This window comes from Brienomyrus brachyistius, unplaced genomic scaffold (assembly GCF_023856365.1).
Source record: "Brienomyrus brachyistius isolate T26 unplaced genomic scaffold, BBRACH_0.4 scaffold54, whole genome shotgun sequence".
In the NCBI taxonomy this organism is placed as follows: domain Eukaryota; kingdom Metazoa; phylum Chordata; class Actinopteri; order Osteoglossiformes; family Mormyridae; genus Brienomyrus; species Brienomyrus brachyistius.
Genome location: NW_026042329.1, coordinates 1,791,227 through 1,817,473, shown reverse-complemented (window position 1 = coordinate 1,817,473; position 26,247 = coordinate 1,791,227). Strand labels below are relative to the sequence as shown.

Here is a 26,247-nt window from a genome sequence, read left to right as displayed (position 1 = left end):
AGACTCCAAGATCAGGCTGTTTCTGATGAGTTTGCACACAGTTTCTGTGAGGAACTTGCAGACTTGGGTGCGATTGCTGACTCTAATGTGATGTGGGAGACCTTCTGTGGTAAGATCCTGAAGGTTGCCGAGGGTTGTGTCGGTGTTGCCAGTGTTCCAAGAAGGAGATGTATCATCTCGCAGGGCACCCTGGATATTATAGAGAGCAGTCGCAGTGCCCGACTTGGTGACAACTCTCAGTGGAACTGAGAAGGACAGCTGTGAGGGCAGATAAAAAGGCGTTTGTTAGACAAATCTACGAGCAGGTGACACTCCATCTGTGGCCTAGTGACCCACGTCCTGCTTACAGAGGAATCAAAGCATTACGCACATCTGAAGCTGTTCCTCGGAGGCTTGCAGTCAGGGCGGGTGACACTACAGTTGTGATCCGCTGGGCTGGTTCTTCTGGTATTGCAGGCAATCTTTGTTTCCATTTGGGAGTCATGCATCATCCCAACTGACTGGAAAACGGGACTTGTAGTACTTATCTGGAAAGGGAGATCACCTGGATTGCGCCAACTACTGAGGGATAACACCGCTCTCAGTGCCTGCCGGGTAAGGTTCTTGCTAGGGTCATCCTTAATTAGACACTAAGTTAACTGTATACAGCAAAACAAGCCCCACAAACCTGTAAAAACAGCAGAAAAGATGACGCAGCGAAACCGGTGCTTCTGGCTACTACAGCTCTGCTGGGCAGAATGAGGGAGAGGCACCAGCCTGCGTGCAAAGTGGGTCCAAAAGGGGGCGCCACACTGACTCCTTGTGGAATGATGGAATTAATGTCTGTTACATTAAAGAAGCTTAAACCTTTAAAAATATATATACATATATAGGACTGCATAAAGTCAATCAGGTAAAAAAAATCTAAATCTCCCAATAATAAAGTGACCATCCATTTTATGCATCACACTCCCTGACAAAAATAAAATGGCTCCAGACATTTCATAATCTAACTTTAGAACCTTTCATAACCTCATAATCTTTTCAAGTAAGTGTGTGTAGATTTAACATCCAACTAGTTGTGCAGTGCATGGTATGGTATGGAAGTAGTGCAGTGGAAAATTTGACAAAGAGCGGTATATGGCATTGTGTTCACGGGTGAGCAGTACGCCATGGGGTACTTCTGGATCGCCCAGTTTGGTAGGGGCCCCTGGGCTCCCACTGTGTTGCATACTGTCCAGAGCTGGTATGAAGGTTGGGCCAATGAGTCGTAAGTGAGCCTCTGGGTAGGCCTCCTTTCACGAATGGACCTCCACACCTGGGGAGGGCTATGTGAGTCATCAGGAGGTTGTATACTGACTGTCGATGGGAACACCAACCTTTCTTCTTCCTGCATCTCACTGTCAGGCTCAGTTTATGTTGTTTTCCCTTTCGGATCTCAGCAGGCGGTTTGGGACTATATGGGTGGTCATCCCATAATTGGGCCTCCTCTGAGACTTAAGTACAGGCTGTGTGCTTGCAAATTCTTGTCTTTCAGGTATCCTTAGCCAATAACGTGATTCATCATCATCCGAGGAGTCACTACTCAAATACCCTGTGTTTGAGGCAGGTTTATGTGGCTGACTGTTTCTCGTCCTCTTTCGATGCTGGGGCTCTGCAGGTAGAGTAGGAGTGTCTCCTCTCTGCTGTACAGATGGAAGTCTCTGGGGCTGTGGATCTATGGGCAAGGTGAAGCAGGTTTCGGTGTAAGGTTCTTACACATTTTCCACCAGCTACTGGTGCCACCATGTAAATAGGACCTTCAGCAATTCTCTCCACCACATAAACTGTTTTCCCAGTAGGGTCTTAGCTTACCGGGGCCTCCCCTGTTGCCCAGATTGCGCACCAAAACCCAGTCACCAGGTTCAAGGACAATACCTTTCCCATGGCGGTCATAGTACCCCTTGGCGCGAGAACTGGACTGCTGACTGTTCTTGGACGCAACTCTATAGGCTTCTTTCATTCTAGAAGCCCACTTCTCTGCATATCGTCTGGGGCAGGTTCTTTCTTGATCTGTAGCCAGTCCAAAAACAGGTCCACTGGCAGATGCGGTTGACGGTCGCACTTCAGATGACCGCCTATCTGGTTTGTTGGTATACTGGCATGAACATTGCAGTTGAGAATCAGATGTCGATGGCTTTGTCTGTGCTGCTGCTTTTGTCGGCAGAGAACTGACTACCTGAGTTAGGGCCTGTACTTGAATGCTCAATTGGTGGATGAGCTCATCTTTACCAGCTGTCAGGGTTACACATCCCTTTACTTACTTCACTGGTATTCACTTCACTACTTCGCACATGGGTCAGTTTTGGGGCGAGCGCTGTGTCCCAGACACAGTTTTCTTTCATGCTCCTCACTTGTTATTTTAGTGACTTGCCAGAGAAGGGTCTCATCAGTGACCATAGAGTCGGAGAGGAGTGGCCTCAACTCCCGCCTGAAGCCGTTATGCTTCTCACTCAAGCCTTGACAGACTGTACGCAGAAATACATGCTGTGCTGTACGTGCTTCATATTTGATATCTGAGTCTGTCTGGATGTGAATATCACCTTTTGCTTGAGTCCCATTATTCTATACAGAAACTGCTGTGGTGTTTCATAATCATGCTGCTTAGCGTTCATGAGTTCTTGAAAGAGCTCAGTGCTACTTTTCTCTCTCAAATGTAACTGTAAAAAGCTCTTTATCTCTGTAATGGACATGTCATCTTTACTAGCAAGCATATTCTGTTTTATAATGCAAAACACTGCTCAACTGATCTCATCCTCTGTATACTTTTCTTTCAGTCCCTCGTCAATCAGTCTGCTAATGTTTCTGAAGCATGTTTCAGATGCATAAAAATTCACCATTTGTCCTCCATGAATTTTTAATCCTTTCCTCTGCAGGAGGGGGAGGTCCTTGAGGGCAATCATGCTTTTAGTGGTGTTGGTGGCAGCTTAGTCAGCAGTACAGACAGGTGAATGTACAGCAATATTAGACTGGGCGTCATCGTTTTCATTTGTACATGAATGAATTGTAACACTACCCTTGTTAAGCTGTTGACACAATTCACCATAACTTGACATTAACTTAGTGAGCTGCAACTCAAGAGCCTTACTTTGGGAGGCTAACTCTGCTGTTGATGATTCTGTGTGCATGTCTATAGGAAGAGCGTTAGCATGAGTCACATTACATGGCGGGGGAGACAAAACATTAGCATCTGGCACAGTAACATGACCTCCCATCTCAACAGAGAGTATATCTCTACCATGTTTACCAATAATGTCAGTAATCATCTCGTTTACAAACAACAATTGTGACATTCCTTCATTCTCTAAATCTAATAATTGTGAGCTTTCTGTTTATGTGCATACGTATTCAATACAACTTTCTTCATCATTAATGTCTAACTTAACTGGGTCTTCGTCAGATGTCCCCGTAATGCTGGTTGCAACTTGAAAGACCTCCTCCAATGAGAGGCGGAAGAGTCCCTTCTTCACCATCCAGATCAGATTCTTTCTGCTGTCTGCCATTGTGATCAATCATCAGATGCCCTTGGCCTTGAGAAAGTCCCTTGCTCTGGAAACAAATGTACTGGACTCTCTCAGCCCTGCTGCTTCTATGATGTAGGTCATGCTGGTCCACAGGTTCATGGATCATTGGATCAACGATGTCCTCCAAACACCGGCGGCGCTGATCCTGGACGAGCCCCCAAAAATCTGTAACAAGTCCCAGTCACGGACCATTATCAGATTGAATCCCTGTAAAAATAGGAGAAAGGATGACGCAGCGAAACCGGTGATCCGCTCAGCAGAATCTTTAATTTCACGGATGGCAGACATACATTTTGTTTTCCCCCCATACAGCTTTTCTTGCATTTTCTTTACAATATCTTAATGTCATTTTCACAGGCAACTTAGGCCAAGGATTAAAACTGTAAGTCAAATAACAAATAAATAATAAAACAGTACTGTAACAATAAGTCTGCATGTACAGTTCGTACTGTTCCTTTTAACACTTCGTATGTTTGGTACCAGTCACGGGTTTGCAAAACTACAAAGTAGTTTCCACCATCCACCATGGCAGTTAAAATAAAGAAAACTGGCACACGGCCAACATCTTCTGTTACTACTGAAACTGTATTGCACGAGCTGGTGGCTGAACAAAAAAAACCTTGCATACGTCTGAGATATTTTCAACACATTTATACTCATATAACCCCCAAACACAGCGTTTCTACGCGGCGCCTGCACCCTTAACATAAACACAACCAAACGAAATCTGAAGCCATCAATAAAATTATATTTCATTAACGGGCGGCGCCATTTTGGTTGGCTAACTGATAGCCAAACCGCCCGTTTACATCAGTGGTCTAATAAGTAACCAAACGCGCTCGCTATCGTTACACAATCAATCATAAGATTGATTGGACGCTTTAAGTTATCTGTATACGGCAAAATAAGCCTAAAAGCCCCACAAACCTATAAAACAGGAGAAAAGATGAAGCAACGAAACCAGTGCTTCTGCCTACTACAGCTCCGCTCGACAAAATGAAGGAGAGGCACCAGGCTGCGTGCGAAGTGGGTCCAAAAATTAATGTCTGTTACATTAAGAAAACTTAAAGCTTTAATAAAAATAATATATACATTCGTACCTCGGTACTCGAACTCATTAGAACTCGAATTTCTTAAAAGTCGAACCAACCAGTTCGAAAAAATTACCTAGCACTCGATCTGAACCTCAGAAGTCGAACCAAAAGATAACTTGTACGCGCGGGGAAATGAGTCGCGCGGCACGGCTCTCAGCGGAAACAAAGCGTAACGCTTCAGTCTCAGCCTCGCATTCGCTGTGAATTTTTGTTGATAGTGCTTTTTAAAAATATTACTATTAGTGTTATTCGTGCATTTTTTCCAATGTTCATATTGTACACTCAATTTTTTTCTCATTTTTAAAATGTTTTGCTTTTGTTCCTGCATTAAATACAAACCATTAGTACAGTATGACTCAAGGTAGTAGAGCTGTGCCTGGGTTTATAAAAAGGTGTCATTGTGTCATGCACTAAATCAGGGAAGCATGAGCAGAGATGGGAAATACGGTATTTAATTACAGGAAAAGCAGACAAACCGCAGATGGACAATACAATGATCGTACTAGGGAAACTGAAACGCGGACTCAATACAGAGGACTAATGACAAGAACCAGAAACAGCTCATAACACGGGGATTTCACACGAGGTTAACGAGGGGGCGTGGCTCACGGAAGAAGCGGACGGGGCAGGACACATTGTTGTTTTTTTTAAAAAAACTTTACACATTGTTTGGATATATTGATTTTCTTGCTTTACAAATTACTGTTTTGATAAATGAGCTTAGATGTGTTTAGTACAGTATATACTATTCTTGTTTTATCCTGTTCATTTTGTGTTTAAGTGCTACAAAAAAAAAAAAAAAAAAAACATATTTACGTGTAATTTTTTGGGACCGGGAACCAATTAATTGGTTTTCCATTATTTCTTATGGGGAAAATTCGGTCAGAACTCGAACTTTTTAGGATTCAAACCTGAGCTCTGAATGGATTAAGTTCGAGTTCTGAGGTACCACATACTGCATAAAGTCATTCAGGTAAAATACAAAATCTCCCAATAATAAAGTGATCATACATTTTATGTGTGTCACAATAGCTCAGGTACGCTTGTGCAATTGTCTAACGCTGCCATATTGGTGCATTGCCAGTTTTTTTAACTGCAAATTGTATATTACATTCTAATACTTGCAGAGGATGAAAGCTAACATTGACAACGTGTCTTAAAAGAGGGTAAAGATACAGTAAAGATAACAAAAGTTTCAAGCAAGCATGAAAGTAATGCATAATCAGGGATGTGCAATTTCTGAGGTATATATTTAAAAAAAAGTATTTTAACTGGAAAATTGTATTTTATAATTCATATTTGACTTATTGTGTATAATTGTTTTTTCTAAAGACTTTGATCAGTGTTTTTGTATTTTGTAATATACAAGAAATACTATATGCATGGTAATGTCCATCCATCCATCCATTTTCCAAACCGCTTATCCTATTGGGTCGCGGGGGGTCCGGAGCCTATCCCGGAATCAATGGGCACGAGGCAGGGAACAACCCAGGATGGGGGGCCAGCCCATCGCAGGGCACACTCACACACCATTCACTCACACATGCACACCTACGGGCAATTCAGCAACTCCAATTAGCCTTAGCATGTTTTTGGACTGTGGGGGGAAACCGGAGTACCCGGAGGAAACCCCACGACGACATGGGGAGAACATGCAAACTCCGCACACATGTGACCCAGGCGGAGACTCGAACCCGGGTCCCAGAGGTGTGAGGCGACAGTGCTAACCACTGCACCACCATGCCGCCCCTGCATGGTAATGTCATGTGTGCAAAATATTTGTGCATACAAAGGGCACAGAGCCCCTAGAATGGCACAGAGCCACTAGAAGGGCACAGAGCCAGGCTGAGCACCACAGCGCTATCCAGCCCATGACTGCCGATGGTCACATTCCACCAGAACCCCCCCCAACACTAACTCCCCGGGGAACTTCCAAGCAGCAGAGCAGATTCCAACAACCGAGGATCATTTACATTTACATTTACAGGATTTGGCAGACGCCCTTAGCCAGAGCGACTTACATAAGTGCTTCGAGACTCTGCAATGAATTTCCGATGCTAGCTCAATAAGGACCCAAGCTATGAATACTATCTCTGAGAACTCCATTGAGTAGTGTGTCACGACCGGTCGCGGAGGTAAGCGGCGATCGTGCGGTAGGGCGTGGAAGGAGCAGGCAGGCAAGCGGGATAACAGGAAAACGGGGGTTTAATGAGGTAACGGGGAGCAGGAGACATGTAACGCCACTAACATCAATGACAGACCAGGCAAACTGGGGAGACCAGGACTTAAATACACCAGACTGAATGACAGCAAACGGAAACAGCTGGGTACAATTCGGGAAACACACGTGGGTAAGCAGGGGGCGTGGCACACAGGAGGAGCGGACGAGCCGGGCGTGACAGAACCCCCCCCCCAAAGGCGCGCTACACCGGGCGCGCCCAGGAGGAGGCGAAGGACGGGAGAGAAGGAGGAACACGAGGAGCAGAGACGGGAGGAACAAAGGAACGAGGAACGGAGAAAGGAGGAAAGATGGGAGGAGGAGCAAACAAAGGAGGGACCAGGGCAGGAGAGAAGGGAGAGAAGGCGGGGGAACAAAGGGGAGCCCGTGGGAGCCCCAGCGGGCGACGGGCAGCAGCCGGAGGGGCCGCAGGCGGCCGGGAGGCCGGAGCCGGAGGGGACCGAGAAGGGGCTGAGGAGGCAGGGCGAGGGACCCGCGGAGGGGCCAGGGAGGGAGCAGGAGGGAGCACCAGGGAAGGGGACGAGGGAGCTGGAAGGGGCCAGGGCGAAGGCAAGGCGAGGGGGGGAGCCGCTGCAGGCGGCGACGTCCTCCGACGGGCCGCAGGTAGGGGCCCCGCAGGCGACCGAGGAGCCGCCGTCGGGAAACCCCCAGGCGATCGACCAGGTACCGGAGGGGGGAGCGAGTCAGGGCGACGAGGCACCGGAGAGGGACTCGCAGGCGACAGCCGACCCGGAGGGCCAGGACCCGCAGGCGCCAACCGAGCCCCAGCGCAGGCGAGGCAGGGCGAGCCAGGGGGCAGGGCGGGCGGGACCCCAGCCCTGCGTCTGTGTCCCCTCCCTTTACGGGACACAGACATGACCCCAGGTCGGGGTCGAGTTCGCCGGGGCGAGGGAGAAACTGTCCCAGGGGGAGAAGGAACAGGAGCACGGTCAGGGCTTGGAGCGCGGTCAGGAACAGGAGGTGGCTGCAGTGGGGGCGCCGGCCCGGGAGCTGCAGGTGGCTGCAGTGGGGGCGCCGGCCCGGGAGCTGCAGGTGGCTGCAGTGGGGGCGCCGGCCCGGGAGCTGCAGGGTGCTGCAGTGGGGGCGCCGGCCCGGGAGCTGCAGGGTGCTGCAGAGGGGGCGCCGGGACAGGAACAGGAGCGCGGTCAGGAACAGGAGCGCGGTCAGGAACAGGAGCTAGCTGCAGTGGGGGCGCCTGCCCGGGAGCTGCAGCAGGCGGCTGCAGAGGGGGCGCCTGCCCGGGAGCTGCAGCAGGCGGTTGCAGAGGGGGCGCCTCTGCAGGAACTGGAGCGCGGTCAGGAACAGGAGCGCGGTCAGGAACAGGAGGTGGCTGCAGTGGGGGCGCCGGCCCGGGAGCTGCAGGTTGCTGCAGTGGGGGCGCCTGCTCGGGAGCTGCAGGTTGCTGCAGTGGGGGCGCCTGCCCGGGAGCTGCAGCAGGCGGCGGCGGCTGCACGGGAGCGGGGTCCGCCGGCAATGGCGGCTGCGCGGGAGCGGGGTCCGCCGGCAATGGCGGCTGCGCGGGAGCGCAAGCCGCAGGTGGAGGAAGCTGCGCAGATCTAACGGACAGCGGCGATGGCTGCTCCGGCTGCGCAGGTTGCAGAGGCTGGCGCTGCGCTGTTAGCGCAGGCAGAACTGGCACGTCCTGGGAGGGGGAGACGGGCGCGGTCCTCTTCGGGACCCGGGGTATCGAGTCCCTTACGGCCCTAATACCTCCCCAATTAGCCAGGTGTTCGGGCCGGTGATTATACCGGTACAGGGGCGGTAGTTCATCCGGAGCGAACGGCTCCAGCTCGGGAAACGAGAAAGGAAAGTCCTCCTCGTCGCTGCTGGAAGCCCCGACTCTCACCAGGAAGTGGACTCCCCTATGGAGCGGGTCAGGGACGGAGCCCTGGACGAGCCCCTCTCTCTCGTCCTCAGCGAGAGACCAGGAGTCGGCGAGGGAGCATGTGCCCAGTCGGATGGGCTCAGGCAGGGGCTTCCCTCTCCTCTGCTTCCTCCTTTTCCGGTCTGTCATTCTGTCACGACCGGTCGCGGAGGTAAGCGGCGATCGTGCGGTAGGGCATGGAAGGAGCAGGCAGGCAAGCGGGATAACAGGAAAACGGGGGTTTAATGAGGTAACGGGGAGCAGGAGACATGTAACGCCACTAACATCAATGACAGACCAGGCAAACTGGGGAGACCAGGACTTAAATACACCAGACTGAATGACAGCAAACGGAAACAGCTGGGTACAATTCGGGAAACACACGTGGGTAAGCAGGGGGCGTGGCACACAGGAGGAGCGGACGAGCCGGGCGTGACATAGTGCAGAATTTTTTTTTTTTTTTTTAAAACACACCAGAATAAGAGTCGAGAAAGAATATAGAAGTTCTACGTCAAGTATTTCTGAAAAAGAAATGTTTTGAGTCGTCGCTTGAAGACAGTCAAGGATTCAGCTGTTCGGACATCTAGGGGGAGTTCATTCCACCAATTAGGTGCCAGGACAGAGAAGAGCCGAGATGCGTGTCTTCCTTGTGCCTTGAGGGGAGGAGGGATCACAGGAAAGGAAAGATTCTGGCAGGAAGAAGAAGATCTTGTGGCCAAAGGTTAAAAATGTAGAAGTTTGGAGAACAAATGTGTTACAAATGAAATATCACATTAAGCCTGGGTAATTTCACCATTTTCATTACAGGGATATTTGTGAAACTTGTATTTGAAATAAATGTATGTGTTACAGCTTAATCATTTTTTTCATACATTATTTTGTATTTTCAAAATGTCTTTATTGTAAACTGCACAGCATGTGCCGCTGTGAGCACTATCCCCCGTACAGGGAGTGTGGAGAAGAAGCCTTTAACCTGGGCAGGAAAAACATTGTTTGTAAGTCGGTATTAATGAAAGAGGACCAATTTCAGAGGGCTTTAAGGTGAAATATCTAATAAAAATATTTGAATATTCAAACAGCATACAACTCAGTACACGAATTCAAACAATTTCATTTTAAAGAACTTTTTAATATCAGAGCCAATTGCCATGTGGCCACAAATATTTGAATTATTGTTTATGATTATAAATGCCGAATACCTTCCTGGAGCCTTCGATTTAGCATACACAGTGCCCTCTACAGGATTCTGTTGAAACAGCATCTCTTTCAACCTCGTTAACAAAATGTGCGTCTTTTTCACAAACCGTTTTTCTTTGTAAGTCCTAAAATCTTCCCATAAATGAATGTATGAATGCTTCTCGTCTTTTTCAGTCACACAGAGCCTTTATAAATGAGCTCCCCGATGAATCTGTTTACATGAAAACATCTTAATTGCGTTAAGGCATGTAAATGTAGCCACCTAACAAAAGGTAACATCATGACTTAGCAGACTGCATGTTCCTCATGTCCTCTGTATGGATAAAACCACAAGTAAAATACCTTGTAAAATAATAGAAATATAGATGGTGCTGAACCATGCTGAACAGTGGAGTCATAACAGAGGCTGTGCGTTGTGTTCAGTCACCTTTCACTGTAAATCACACATGGGTTCACAATCTATTGTGTCTGCTCTGAATCCCTCAGGGCTGGAGTGAAAACTCCATTCACACTAACATGGTGCCAAGGGGTATTGGGTATATTGTGTGATAGTATACATGTGTGACGGCCTGTATTCTGTTACTCATTGTTTGCCCTCTTCATAGATTTCAACACTAGGATTCTTGGTCAGATTGGGGTATTTTCTTTTTGTTTTCCGTTTGTTTGTATACCAGTGGCTGCCTCGATTGATCTGTCTGACTAAGATTTGATTGGTCTGGGGTGGTGGTGTTCACACTTTCACCGTGTGCAGTATATTTGTGTGGGGATCAGTGTGGTGGAGCACAGGTGTGTGTGTGTGTGTGTGTGTGTGTGTGTTAGTTTAGGGGACTCCATTCCCCCTTTTGATCAACTTCACCGGACACCTGTTTCTTGCTTGCATTTTGTCAGCCGGTGGTCAAAGGCTGGTTGCTGGTTTATTTTTTAAGGTTATTGATGCTAAAGCGCTTGTCTTGTTTCTTTGTTTTATATTTTCAACAAACTGTTAATAGTACAAACACGTCCAGCTCCATTCAGTAAATGAACTTGTGTGCTCTTAATTTAGAGTAATTTTTCCTGTGGTGAAATTCCCCAGGTGGTGAAGTCGTGTCCTTGTACTACTCACCACTCTCTACCACAAACATTTTACCCTAAACCTAAGCCTAACCTAACCCTAGCCCTAATCTTAACCCTAACCATAGCCCCAAACATCATGCCCTGCCACCTCCCTGACGTGGCTCTAATAAGCCATGCCTGCTGCTCGTTGGTCTCACATCTCGTTCCATCCCTCATGTTAAACACTCCCAGCTGCCTCCAGTCTGTTCCCTTGTTATTCCTGTATAAGTGCTTCCTGGCCCTGTGTTCCCCATTGATGTGGTGCCCTCCATGTTGCCCGTTCCCTAGCCTCCCATCTTGATCCCAGTAAATCCCGGTTTATTGTCTGACATCACCTGCTCCCAGAGTCGTTCATCCAGGCACCCGACAGAATGATGGAACTCGACAAGCCCCAGTAGATTCCCCAGGTCCCTACAGCCGATCACTGCTGCTTGTGTCAAGCATACCTAATGTCACTGGTTCAGGCCGCAGTACATCTTTCCCCAGAGAGAATGGCCCATCTCTGACAGAGGGCATAGCCGCCCTCTTCCCGGACTCCCAGGTGGAGGGTGTGACAGCTATAGCAGAGATCCTCAGGGCCCTCTGGAATGGAGTGAGTGTGCTGAACCCCGCAGCGGTGGGGTGCTCTGGAGAAAAGGTGCCCGCCGACTCCATGTCGTTTGCCGTAGGGCGACCTGCCTCCTCATTGTCACTTGAAGTCTGACAACATGATGCTTCTCCGGGATTTACTGTGGTCCCCATGTTCGCCAAAACATGCTCCCCAAAGCTCTCCAACACAGAAGAACAGGCTTCACTCCTAGTTCTATGGTTGTCAGAGTGCTGGATCACAGTAGAGGTCGGACTTTGCTTCAACATGGTTTTATAGGAAGTCTGCACACAATACAGATGTTTCCTACCGTCCTTCGTTCCATTTAAATGTGGAAACGTTTTGTCAGCTGGCTGGACAAGACCCTACTGCCTCTTTAAATAGTACACATAGTAGTGAGTAGTGGTGATTTAATGGTTAGGGAAGCGCACTCGTGATTGAAAGACACTGCATCTACAGCATCTGGCCCAGGAGAGCCAGCCGTTGCAGTCGTTACATCCGCACTTAAGGCTCCCGGCCCAGAAAGGGCACCCCAGGCCACACCCACAGTGTCCAACACAGGTGAGGCCTTGGTTGCCTCTAGGCTTCTCATAGAATCTGACACGGTTCCCTGGTAACCAGCCGACACCTGCCACACTGCTCCATAATGTCAGGCCAGCATCCACCTCTCTGTCCCCTGATGCCTGGCCAGCACCCACCTCAATGTCCCCAGATGTCCAGCCGGTGCCCAGCTCATCTCCAGCCGGTCTGCTCGTGCCCACTTTCTATCCTGACGTCCCACCGGCACATGCCTGCAGGCTGCCACCAGCCCAGAGAAGATGGATCCAGAGGATGTCCTGCTAGAGTGCCCTGGGTCCTGATATGTGGGTCCCTCCTTCATCCCAGACTCCGGTTACTCTGGTCCCAGTTTCTGGGTTGGTCACCAGTATCAACAGGAGCCCAAGAAAGCGGCAGGCAGAATGTCTGTCTCCCAGAGAGGGTTTGCCAGTCTCTGCTCTTGCCCTGTATGTCCCTTGTCATCTTCCTGTTCCTGTTCTGTTGTCTCCTTGCTGCTCTACTGCTCTGCGGTTCTCTCATCACCTCCCAACCCCTCATGTCCTCCTGCCCTGCTGGCCCTCCCAGACCCTCTGGTCCTGTGATTCGGCAGAGTTCAGCCTCACCTGGAAAGGGGCCTAGGAGGGTCCCCAGCCCCGAATCTTCGCCTGGCTTCCCCGGATGCCCCATGTTATTCCATTTTGTGCCTCAATGTTTGTCTTGTTGCTCTGTCCCACCTGTATCTCTCCTTGTCTTCTGCATCCTGTGCCCCTGTTCTTGTTGACCCTCCACCTGTCCGTCCTGTTTTGGGGTCTGACAGGACTGCTGTACCTGTGGTTCCTAGCTTTTCCTTTATCCGCTCCATGTCCTTAGTGGTGTCCTGCAACTGGTCTTATGTCTGGTGTTGCTGTCTGTCCAGTGTTCTGTCTAGTCTTGTCTGGCCTTGTCCTGTCTACCATCTGTTCTGTCGTCCCCTGTCTAGTCCAGAGTCCAGTCTGGTTCCATCCCTGTTGTCTAACCCCTTTGGACTTCATGGCCGGAGCGCATGCTTTTGGTAGGTTGGGGGGGGGGGGGGGGGTACTGTCACATTAAGCTATGCCATTTTTATCCACTATGCTTGTCCATTTATGTGTCAACGCATGTTCTGACCATCCATGCACTCTGCCTCCCCACATTTCCAGGTGCTGCCCGGGGGGGGCACCATCTGAGCTGGAGTCCTGGTTCAGTCCCATGGAGGGGTGACACTGCGAATTGGACCTGCTAACTGTGTCATCCTGGGTGCAGCCTTCAGTGCCACCCTACACAGGCCAGCGTGGAGAACAGGCTTATTGACAGGCTTTAATCACACCTCACACCCGGCCTTTAGCAAGCAGCTCCACTCTTTTCTGTTCTCAGTAATATTAGTCTGCCTGGGGGGGTTGGGCAGCCAGTTGTCCATGGACCCCCAGAGGTCTTTTTTTCTCCTTACTTGGGGTTTTTTGGTTCCTCTCCTCCGTTGTCATCTGGCTTTTTATTTAATATCTTTCTTTCCTTCTTCCCGTTGTGTATTTCTGTCTTTAATGATGTTGTAATGTATCACTACACATCTATGTAAAGTGCCTTGGGACGACTCTGTGAGGCGCTATATAAAAATGTAATTAAATATCCCGCCTCCTCCCTGACGTGGCTCTAACAGGCCATGTTTGCTGCTTGTTGGTCTCACGTCTCGTTCCAGCCCTCGTGTTAAACACTCCCAGCTGCCTCCAGTCTCTTCCATCATTAGTCCTGTATTTAAGTGCTTCCTGGTCCTGTGTTCCCCAGTTTGATCACTGATGTTGTGCCTTACGTGTTGCCTGTTCCATAGCCTCCCATCCTGATCCCAGTAAGTCCCTGTTTGTTATCTGACAAACACCTGCTGCACGAGTCTTTCATCCCGTTGACCACGACACCAACCACCAGTCATGTCTGTGGAGCCCAGAAATACCAGCCTAGCTGCACTAGTGCCCAGGCAGCACCTTGACAGCGGCATGTTTGCAGTGTCATGTTTGCCTCACTTGTTCACCACTTTCGGTAACAGTATCTGCTAAGTACTAGAACTGTAATCATATGTGAGTGAGTATGTCTGCTTTGAAGGAGCAGAGATCACAGCTCCTTACTGTAGGTACAGGGCACAGAAACAGGTAAATCCTGTAAGGTAACATTCTTAACGTCAGCATAAATTCCAACACAGTTCTGGAATATGAAGTTCATAGTCAGTCATAATTTTGTAGTATTATAATGTAACTTTTAAATAAATCCTAACAGTATGTGTGATTGTGGGGGGGTGTGGGGTCTCGGGGTGTAACCTCTGTCTCTGGGCTTGTTTCCTGTCCCTCCTGCTGTATGTGTGAAGTCTGCATGTTCTTCCAATGTGGGCTTTCTCCTCCTACTTTGGAGAACATGAAACTGCGATCAGCCGATTGGGATCTCTAAGCTGCCCTTAGTGTGAGTCTCTATGTGTAAGTTTGTGCTCTGCTATAAACTAGTATCCTGTCCATCGTGTCCCCTGCCCTGTGCCACCTGGGACAGGCTCCAGGCTCCCCACGCCCCTGTACAGGATAAGCAGTCATGGAGGACGGCTCCACACTGTTCCAAAGAAAGGGCGCTCCAGCTCCCTTCAGGACTTCAGACCAGCTGCTCTCACTTCACACTTCCAGGCTTGTGGGTGTGGTTCCCACTCCTGGTTCTGCATGTACAGCTTGCATGTTCTCCCCATGTTCCTGTGGGTTTCCTCAGGTTTCTTCCTGCTGTCCAAGATCATGCAGTTTGGTGAATTAGTGTCACTAAATTGTCCTCAGCATGTGAGTGAGTGTTTGCCCTGTGATGGACTGGCATCCCATCCAGGGTGTCTCTGCCTTGTGCCTTGTGCTTCCTGTGATGTGTGTGTCCCATAACCCTGTACTGGATAAGCGGTAATTGGAATTAGTTGGTATGGGGCGCCGTTTGTAAAGGTAGCAAACATTTTTGTACTCGCCACTTTTTCAACATTTAGTGCAATTTTCTGACATTTAGCTAGAAGTCAATGGTGTTGTGGATCATCAGGTTTTTTTGCTGTGTAAATTATGTTCAAAATTGTTCATCATATGTAAATATAAAAGGTTTGTCTATATATAAATATTAAATGTAAATGTTAAATATAAATGTAAATATCCATCCATCCATTTTCCAAACCGCTTATCCCATTGGGTCGCGGGGGGTCCGGAGCCTATCCCGGAAGCAATGGGCATGAGGCAGGGAACAACCTAGGATGGGGGGCCAGCCCATCGCAGGGCACACTCACACACCATTCACTCACACATGCACACCTATGGGCAATTTAGCCTCAGCATGTTTTTGGACTTTGGGGGGAAACCGGAGTACCCGGAGGAAACCCCACGACGACATGGGGAGAACATGCAAACTCCACACACATGTGACCCAGGCGGAGACTCGAACCCAGGTCCCAGAGGTGTGAGGCAACAGTGCTAACCACTGCACCACCATGCCGCCCCATAAATGTAAATATAAATGTTAAATATAAAACTTAAATATAAATGTTAAATCTAAATGTTGAGAACGTATGCAAATTAGCCACGCTCATTTGCATAAAATGGGTGGTACCGACGAGAGCGCAGGTTAGGGCTGATGCGGGACAACATGGCGAATTCTGCTCACTTAGAGGCCATAGAACGTGCCGTTTTGGCAGGTGTTCGCGCTGCGTTACATGGTATTGCTACACAGCCGGGAGCAACATCATGTACACCTTCCACTGTGACATCGGGAAGCTCTGAATGTACATTTAAGTTTTATATTTAACATTTATATTTATATTTATATTTATATATAGACAGACCATTTATATTTATATATGATAAACAATTTTGAACATAATTTACACAGCAAAAAAACCTAATGATCCACAACACCATTGACTTCTAGCTAAATGTCAGAAAATTGCACTAAATGTTGAAAAAGTGGCAAGTACATAAATGTTTGCTACCTTTACAAACGGCGCCCCATAGGTTGGATACTTTTTTGATATATGATCTTTCTGTTAGTGGGGATGGCTGAAGCTGGTCTATTAACTTTTGGCTTAAATATGAGACTAGTGTTCAATGAATATCTAGAATAAATTTTCATTATTAGAGTATGGAATTATTTTGGATGATAAAAATTTTCACTCTGAACCTGGTCACCTGACTCTCCTTCCTGACACAAATACACTCCTAGCACAAACACACAGAAAGAAAAGGAAGAAATGACATATATGTGCTACACACTTTATTTTCATGAATATTATATATAGAATAATGTAAAAATCAAATCTGTGGATTGACAGCACTTGTCAAAGCTTGTTCTGTCTAATTTTGACACAGTTTGTCTATAACTGCACATCCCTGCATGTTTCACCTGAAACCATATGATCCCAAAAATGTTTCTAAACAGACACAGAAATTCATTCTCAGTTGATCTACTCTCTTATACCTTTATACATAATTTCTATCTACTGTACAAAATCAAAGAGTAGGATTATAGTTTGTATACAGAAAAACAATGTTAGTAGCTGTTATTCTCATAAAAGATAAATAAATGTTCGCTTTGGGTACAGTTTATATAATGTACTATTTTGTTCATAAACTCCAGCTCCAGTGTTTGCCCAGTCTGCTCTTCTCAGTCTGACCTCAGCCCAAAACCACACCTGCTGCAGCCTGACAAGCAGAAAGTTCCTCCCACTGTCACACACAGACGACTGTGAGAGAAAACTAAACTGAATCCTATCAGTGTTCGTGGTAAAATGGCAGAAGCCAGAGTTGCAGTGGATGTAAACGAGTTCAGTTGTGCAGTCTGTCTGGATCTACTAAAGGATCCAGTGGCTATTCCCTGTGGACACAGTTACTGTATGAGCTGCATTAAGAGCTGCTGGGATCAGGAGGATCATGTTGGAGTTTACAGCTGCCCCCAGTGCAGACAGACCTTCATACCCAGACCTGTTCTGGGCAGAAACACCATGCTGGCTGAAGTGGTGGAGAAACTGAAGAAGACTGGACTACAAGCAGCTACTCCTGCTGACCAGTATGCTGGACCTGGAGATGTGGAGTGTGATGTCTGTACTGGGAGAAAACACAAAGCTGTCAAGTCCTGCCTGGTGTGTTTGGCCTCCTACTGTGAAACTGACCTGCAGCTTCACAATAAACTCCACCATGCAAAACAGCACAAGCTCATTGATGCCATCGGCCATCTGAAGGACAAGGTTTGTTCCCAGCATGACAAACCCCTGGAGATCTACTGCCGTACCGACCAGCAGTGTATCTGTTATCTCTGTTCGATGTATGAACACAGAGGCCATGATACAGTCTCAGCTGCTACAGGAAGGGCGGAGATACAGGTAAGGCTAATTTAAAAGAATTTCCCCAAAGGGATCAGTGAAAGTATCAATTATTGTTATTATCTAAAAGTTACTTTTAAATAAATGGATTTTGTCTTAACACATGTTAGTGTAATTGCTACGAAACACTCAGAACAAGTCTGGTTCGGTAAAGTTGTCGTGACCTGCTTATCCGGTCTTACTAGCAGGGTTACTAACTTGTCGGATTTAAGGTAGTCTGGGAAAAATGTAGGTGAACGAATATGAAGTCAATTTAAACTGTGGTACCTTAAATCCGACAAGTTACCCCGACAAGCCAGTAACCCTTCATAGTACAGAAGAACTCACTAGGGCCACAGTAGTACAGGCCACTGAAGTCAGAGGAATCTACAGAACCCTGACCTCAGAATTCAAGATGGCCGTGCCCTTTATCAGCAGAAGCTAAAGCTGTACTTTTATACTGTTTATTAGCACTTATGTCTTATTTTTAGCTCATTAAATCAGTCATACACACAGTATTGTATAGCTGCTATCTGTGGAGGTGTTGCTACTGTATGGTGTTTTTGGGTGCAAAATATCATGGAATGTGTTGTTACCAACTGATATTGCTAACAATGGCTAACAATTAGCCAGGCTGGAAATGGGGCCCGTTTCAGCCAGTAGGATTTCTTGCTTAGCCAGACAGCTTGTCGGGCTAAATATAAGTCAATGAAGAAAAAGGCCATTTAAACTGGGACACATTAAATCCAACAAGTAATCTGGCTAAGGAAGAAATCTTGCTTTTTGAAACCGGTCCCTGGTTTTGCTAAATTGCTCTCCTGGCTGCACTGGAACGTGTTTAACTCGTCTGTGACGTCATTCCCAGCTCCGAGTTCCGACCTCCGAGGTAAATGGAGCTCAGCATAAGAGTAGCGGCTCCATCACCTCAGAAACAGCCTCCGTCCTGGGATTTTAATTTCACACACTCCAGTGTGTAGAGTTTACTGAGAATGGTGCAGTAAACATGAAACCCCCAGAGTGTGATAGTTCTGGGGCAGCCTGTGGCTGAGTGGGCTAAGCCTCTCTGCCTATGATCAGAAGATTGTCAGTTCAAGCCTGGCCTTGGTTTATCTGGGGGTCCCTGAGCAAGGCCCTTAGCCCCCAGCTCTCTGGGTACTGCTATGGGTGGCTGTCCTTTGCAGCCAGCTGGCTCTCACCGACAGAGTGCCAGTTGTGGGGGGGGGGGGAGTTTAAAAAACTGTTTAAAGAAAAAAGAATAAATTTGTAGTTTTATAGTGTATTTTCACAACATTACATTGTCTCAAAGCGCTTTAAATTATCTCTGCTCAAAGTCCCCAGAGAGACAGTCAGAGGTGACAGTGGCAAGGAGAAACATAGGAAGAGACCTTGGGAGGAGCCAGACTTAAAGGGGGAGCTCGTCCTCCAGGGGGCTGGCAGAGAGTCAACAACAACAACAACAACAAATTTATTTTTATATAGCGCATTATCACAACATTACATTGTCTCAAAGCGCTTTACAGTATCCTCACCCAAAGCCCCCAGTGAGTAAGCCATAGGCGACAGTGGCAAGGAAAAACTCCCTAGAAGGAAGAAACCTTGAGAGGGACCAGACTCAAAGGGGAAGCCCATCCTCCAGGGGCCGGCAGGGATAGTCAAATAGAGAGAGGAGAGCAAGGAAGATAAGCCAATGCCGAAGCCGAGTCTTCTTCCAATTGCCAGGCAACCAGAGGTAAGGCAGCGGGTCATACATGGAAGATCAGAACGGCGAGCTGGATGCAGGGACGTCACTGGTGGTGGTCGGGTGTGCTGGATATCTTGATAGATTGAGGTCTCCAGGCATCACCCCCAGGAGGAGTAGGGGAAATAAAATGTACAATTAGGCATAGTAGAGGAGGCTATTGGCAGTGCTAAAAGCTAGGTGAGTACAATATGAAGTGCAATCTGCAAGCTCCGGCAGATATGGCTATGGCAGCATCAGTAGGAGGGCGAGGCAAGTGGGAATGCCGGCATGGGGAGTCCCTGAAATGTCAGCACTCCAGTTCCACAAGAGATTGCAAAGCTAGAGTGACAGCACTGACAATCCAGTTCATCCAAAGCCAATGGCACCGATCCCCACCCAGCTCTACACCTCACACTACAGGTCTGACTGGGAGTGAAGAGTTAGCTAGGGCTAGAACTAGTGTCCCTATACGCTAAACTAAACAGGTGTGTTTTTAGTCTGGACTTGAATATTGAGAGTGAACCTGAAACCCGCACATCCGGTGGAAGACCATTCCACAGCAGAGGAGCTTTGTAGGAGAAAGCTCTGCAGCCTGCCGTAGCTCTTTCTACCCTAGGCACTAACAGATATCCCATGGCTTGAGAGCGAAGCAAGCGTGGAGGGTTGTATGTGGTCAGCAGTTCACTAAGGTATTCTGGTGCAAGGCCATTTAGTGCTTTATAAGTTAATAGCAGTATTTTATAGTCAATTCGAGACTTAACTGGCAGCCAATGAAGAGAGGATAAGACCGGTGTAATATGATCAAATTTTTTAGTGTTTGTTAGAACTCTGGCTGCAGCATTCTGTACCATCTGAAGTTTATGCAAGGATCTAGAGGGCATTACAGTAATCCAGTCTGGAACTTACGAAGGCATGTATTAGTTTTTCTGCATCATTAAGTGAGAGCATCTTACGAAGCTTGGCTATGTTCCGTAGATGATAAAATGCAGTTCTAGTAATACTTCTTATGTGAGCATCAAAGCATAGATCTGAATCGACAAGAACGCCAAGATTTCTAACTACCATGTTAGGTTGTGTAGGAAGGTTACCAACGTTGAGTCAAATGATAAAGATGGCAAAATCCTAATTTATAAAGCATAAATTTTAAACGTGGGGTGGTGCAGTGGTTAGCACGGTTGCCTTACACCTCTGGGACCCGAGTCTCCGCTTGGGTCACATGTGTGTGGAGTTTGCATGTTCTCCCCATGTTGTCGTGGGGTTTCCTCCGGGTACTCCGCTTTCCCCGCACAATCCAAAAACATGCTGAGGCTAATTGGAGTTGCTAAATTACCCGTAGGTGTGCATGTGTGAGTGACTGGTATGTGAGTGTGCCCTGCAATGGGCTGGCCCCCCATCCTGGGTTGTTCCCTGCCTCGTGCCCATTGCTTCTGGGATAGGCTCGGGACCCCCCGCAACCCAGTAGGATAAGCGGTTTGGAAAATGGATGGATGGATGGATGGATCAGTGAAAGTATCAATTATTGTTACTATTAAAACACCTTCAGTCAAAAGCTCCGGTTCTAACATGCGTCTCCACGTCCATCTTGACCATCCGTTTGTAACTGGATCTCACTTTCCAAAGTAACTTAAATAAGCACGTAAATACAGTCGAACCTCGTTACTACGTACCCCGGATACAACTTTTTCACTTTTTCAACGTACAGGTTTCTAATTCCCGTTTTTAGCCTATGTATTATTCCAATAGCAGCCATTGTTAACAGCGTACAGCGTAAACTTCGATACAACATCCAAATTTCTAGAGAAAATACGAAAACTAACCATCGTTACAACGTGCAGCGCTCTCCCCGCCCACCACAACTTGTGTCGCTGCATCTACCTATATCTACCCGATCTTCGCCCGACAATGCACATTTGTCTATTGCGTTGCTTGGCAATGCTGGCTTTATTCCGTCACGGCCGGACTCCGGTAATAACAGCAGGGCGCCCCGTACGTTTTTCCTCTTGTCATTCAGCACGTGTCAAAATGTCTCCAAAACGAAAGCAGAAATAATTAATTTGACCAATATTTCATTAATATTTTCAGGCCAAATGCCAATTTGGATGCGAATGTTTATTTTAAAAATCCATTTTGACCAGCCGTTGTGTATTTTCGTTGCCGTTTATCGCCGGCCGGCACTAAGTAATCGTGAGTAATTTAAGGAAAATTTCAAGGATCCAAATGAGCTTTGTTGAATTATTTAACAAGTAATAATGTGTTCGTTTGTTTTGTAGTCAATTTAAGGGTCTGTTCTATTAAAGTTTGATCATTTACATGGATATTTCGTGAGTTCTTTCATCCATCTTGCACTAAGTGGTTACAACGTTCTGTGCTTATAACGTACATGTTTTTGATATCCCGTCTTGTACGTAGTAACGAGGTTCGACAGTAACGTACATATGCAGAATCTGCTGAACATTAAAAGAAGGACAGGAAGAAATCAGAAGCTATTAGTACATTTTATGGTAACAAAACCGCCTGAGATGTTTGTACGGAACACCATGATACTCAAAATAAAATAAATAAGTATATCAAAAAATATAAATAAAATGATGAATATTTCAATAATGTATCCTTTTATTTTTAAATAATTTCATAAAAGGTATTATATTTCATAATAACACTTGCCTTCCATGTATAATTTTAAAATTTACATATCGTATTAAGTTTCGTAATAATGTTGCGATATTCATTAGACAATCATTATTATAAAATAATATTTTCACAATAAAGTTTAACTTTTCACATTATCCACATGCATATTTATACTGCATCAAGAGGTGTTTTGCAGGATTGGCACTGCAGCCACCGGATAAAACTCACACTGTTCCATTGGGACTGGTGTGGTGCTGAGGTGTCACCCACTGCACGGCTGCACTCAGGTTCTCATCCCTGAGGTGGTTCGTCGTGTGGTGGGTGCGGTAAGGCACTGTACTCAGTGTGTGCTCCTTACCTCCGTACCTTACCTTACCTTACCTTACCTGCATCAACACAGTACAAATGTACATGTTAAAAAAGGTCTTTCAGTACTAAGAAATACGTAGATTAATACTTTTCTATTCAAGGTTAAAGGGCTCAGCCTTTAATGCATTGTGTTGGTTGCCATAGGATAATATTTTGGCTTTTAACGATAACCAGTGAAGCTCAAAATTTATGAAAATATTAACAAAGAGGTTCATTGTTTTGTCTGATATGCTGAATTATATGTCTGACTTGGAACAAGTGAAGTAAAAGTAGTCAGGGCTGGAGTGGGACTGAATATCTAACCAGGAATTCAAGCCCCCGGACAGCCCAATATAAAACTACATAAACAATTACACTGTTATTATATGTTTCTATTCACACATCCATTTCTAGGCTACTGAACACACAATCTTACCTACACACTTTAATTTTACCTTCATGTCATTTTTACCAGCACATTTCACTAATATTAATAACGCGTGGAGCAGCTTTGACATAAATAATGAAGCTTCGTCTCAGTGCCTGTCCTTGTGTCTCTTCCCCGTGTGGCCAGCAGCCATCGCTGTCCATCCCCTTTGTCCTCTCATTGTCTTTGGCCCTAGTGTGTTCTTCCTTTTCCCCACATGGCTGCATTTGGCTCATTGGGATGAGTGTGTGACATAGAGGCTGGGACCAGCTGGTCATGGGTTTGAGGCAGGTCAGGAACCAACCTCACCTCTTTCATTTAATTATTGCTTTTCTATTCTTCCCAGTGTTTGTTAGTTCTCTGTTCTGCTTGTGAAGCTTGTCCCTTGTTTTATTATGTTCCACATGTTTCTGTACTTTCTAAGTATTGAATTCCTTGTGTGTGTTTCTTACTTTCAGTGTTTGTGGGAGTTTTCCTAGTCTTGTGTTCATTAATATAAGTTACTGCACTTGTTGCCTGTTTTCCTTGCACTGTTGTTATTGGTTAATTGTCTTATATGTCACATCTGCTTCTTTATTAGTTCGGTACAGCAGCCTGAGCATTAGATTGGCTACAGAAACCTGCAGTTTTATATCTTGGACCCAGCAGTGTGGCCAGTGTCATTATGCTATGTGAGCTCTGTCTTCAGAGTGACCAATGCAGCTCCAACTGGCTCTGGGAATTTTCCGGCTCCCAATAATACATTCGATAGCTCAGTCTTATCATTTATAAAATGGCATTTGACTGCTAAATAAGCTTCCATATGTATGGATGTCCGCATGTCAGATGTTAGTCTTACTGCTTTGGCCTTTCTCACCTCTTCCTTTGCTTTCTCTTTTTCTATCTTAAATGTTTCTGTCACCAAACCCTTTCATGTTTGCCTGTATGGGAGAATGTAGGTTGGATCCAGGATGCCCACAAACTCCCTAAATCCAGCGTTATCCACTATGGTGAAGGGTTGTGCATATTGACCAAAGCCTCATCAATCATTTGTTTCTTGGTCTCCATACTGGGAAAATTATACAGATTATTGGGTAATACCCTCACCCAAATCTGATATTATGTATTCATACAATTAAACTGAACCTTGGACACAATAATGACTAATAATTGTTGTGTTCGCCGAAAAGCGGGTAGCGCACGGACAGGCAGGCAGGCAGGATACAGGGCAGAACTCGAGGTTTAATCAGCGAACGAAGCACGAACATCGACTAACATCAATGACAGATCAGGGACACAGACAAGACTTAGACTTAAAAAGACAGGATCAAATCAAAATAACAAGACACAGCTGGGTACGATCAAGGAAGCACACGTGGATAATCAGGGGGGCGTGGCACACACGAGGATATTAAATATTAAACCAACATCCCAGCAGATTCTAATTTTTCAGTATTGCAGGAGAAAAGATGGAATAGAATAGAATAGAATACATCTTTAATGTCCATCAAATTTACATCAGATGGAAATTCATCTTTGACAGTGACGAATTCAACACACAATACAAGCAACACTATACACAATGAACATATGTCAATGCAACTAAAAGTATCAGTCCAGTTTACTCCAAGCGAGAAAGTTAACATAAATAAATGCATTTAAAACAAAATACATAAGATACCAATAAAATAAAACTAGCTGCTAATAAATTTATCTAAGAAAAATAGTCTTTGTTCAGGATGGTTACAGCCAATGGGATAAATGACCGCTTGTAGCCTTTTTTCCTAGCTAATGGGACTACAAGTCTCCTGCCTGATGATTGGAAGGTACAGTGAAGTGGCTGAGTGAAATCTTGATAGACCTGTTGTGCCTTTTTTGTCAAAATCTGTGAGTACAGGTGGGAGAGTTGATGTTGTTTATGTCCAATGATTTTCCACTCTTCAGTTTCTCCTCAACCTTGTCTTCATAATTCAATTGGGCTTTTTTATTAATCGTCTAGTGTCCTTTGTCAGCTCCTTTATTCTTCCTAAATCACCCTGCATAAAAGATATTTTCTTCACATTTAGATGGTATTTAAGTTTCTTACTAACCCATGGTTTGTTATTTTGGTAGATTTTAATTTCTTTTGTTCCAATTACTGAGTCCACACAAAAATTAATATAGCTAGTTACGGTGTCATTTAATAGTTCATAATTGCTCTGACAGTCCTTATCGCTTAGAAACAAATCCCATTCCGCTGCCTCAAAACAGCCCCTCGGTATGTCCACCGAGCTTTCTGTCCAGGCTTGACAGTGCAAAACAGTTGGTTTAGTTCTCTTTAAGGATTGTCGATACTTTGGTAAAAGGTGGATGACGTTGTGATCTGACAGTCCCAAAGGTGGGCGGGACCGGGAAGCATAAGGACCTTCCACGTTCCCGTAACATAAATCTATAGTTCTGTTCATTCTTGTAGGACATGTGACATATTGTTCCAAATTAGGCAGTAATGCAGAGACATCACATCTGTTAAAATCTCCCAGTAGGAAGACGGGATCATCAGCAGAGTAATGTAGAGCCTTATAATACTTAGCAGCAATCCTCTCTGCCGCGAGTTTAAAGTCTGGCCTCAGCACATACATCAAGATCACTGTTATCTGACCAAACTCACGAGGTAAATAATACGGTCTGAATGAAACAGTCTTTAATTCATAATGAGTGGTGCAATCAATGTCACGTACCGTGAAATTTGTTCCCCAGCTGTAGTTTATGAACATACACAGTCCACCTCCAGTTTGCTTTGCCGTCTGTATTATATCCCGGTCACAGCGAACTAGAGAATATCCATCTAAACTGATATTATTGACATCCTCGTTCAACCATGTCTCAGTAAAGCAGATCAGGTTAGCCTTGCTGAAATCCCTATCGTACTTTATCAGTGCAGCACGTTCATGCATTTTGTTCAGTAGTGAGCTCACGTTGGAAAGAGTTACTGTCGGAAGGGGGAAGCGGCTTCCACGGCGTTTAAGCCTGTTCCGAATCCCACCTCCTTCTTAATGCTCCATCGAGGATAGATTATTCCAGGAGGGCTAAGGGGAAATTTCGGAGGTCCTTTGAGGGAATACCGGAGATTCAGTAGTTCCTCCCTGGTATAGACACGAGCGTTGGATACCGGATCGCCATGCCTCGAGTAACACATTTCTCCTCCATGTCCGCTTACAATATCCCAAACTATTACAAGGGCAAAAAATAAGTATAGCAATCTTAATCAGCGTATTGTCAAATATAATTATCATGCAAAGAAGTAGACAAACATACACAATGTCACTGCCGCGGGTCAGCACTCGCGCATGCACCCCTGCATTATTGTTGTTCAGAATACCGTTTACTACACAGTGGCCCATTCTCAACTGACATGCGATCTGACATCAATCTAATAGGACATCAGTTGAGTAGCTGGTCCTGCAGAGCAGCCCAGGACACATTCGCCTTCACATTGCTATAAGAATGTAGCCATATGCAGCCCAGACCACCTCCCAATGTGGGTTGAGTGATCGGATCTCAATGCATCTTCAATGCATCCTGGGTAATTAGCGCTGTCCACTTGTGATTGGATCACCCAGGACGCATGTTAATACCAGGTGGAAACAGGACCA

General features: G+C 46.2%; 2 protein-coding genes and 1 long non-coding RNA gene across 11 annotated transcripts in view; 2 read left to right on the top strand and 1 right to left on the bottom strand.

Moving 5' to 3' along the window:
- Nucleotides 1–26,247, top strand: part of LOC125724048 (tripartite motif-containing protein 16-like) — an 80,960-nt gene that overhangs the window by 45,229 nt on the left and 9,484 nt on the right. The window lies entirely within an intron of this gene.
- The window catches only part of LOC125724042 (tripartite motif-containing protein 16-like), a 178,415-nt gene that overhangs the window by 142,992 nt on the left and 9,176 nt on the right, over nucleotides 1–26,247 (top strand). The window contains exon 1 of one of the 8 annotated variants that reach the window (XM_049000969.1): nucleotides 16,919–17,396. The exons of 6 other annotated variants lie outside the window; for them this stretch is intronic. In XM_049000969.1, the coding sequence (XP_048856926.1) occupies nucleotides 16,941–17,396 (456 nt within the window). In that variant the 5' untranslated portion in view covers nucleotides 16,919–16,940. Of the gene's footprint in view, nucleotides 1–16,918; nucleotides 17,532–26,247 lie in introns of those variants that run through there. One more of the 8 variants, XM_049000961.1, reaches the window with a different exon arrangement.
- On the bottom strand, nucleotides 18,952–25,771 carry LOC125724094 (uncharacterized). Of its 2 annotated transcripts, XR_007387141.1 has the most exons (4): nucleotides 25,333–25,771; nucleotides 22,090–22,247; nucleotides 21,048–21,674; nucleotides 18,952–19,340 (listed from the first exon to the last, which is right to left on the bottom strand). It is a non-coding gene; the product is annotated as an uncharacterized LOC125724094 (long non-coding RNA). The 2 variants fall into 2 exon arrangements; XR_007387140.1 differs by lacking the exon at nucleotides 25,333–25,771 and having other exon boundaries at nucleotides 22,090–22,325.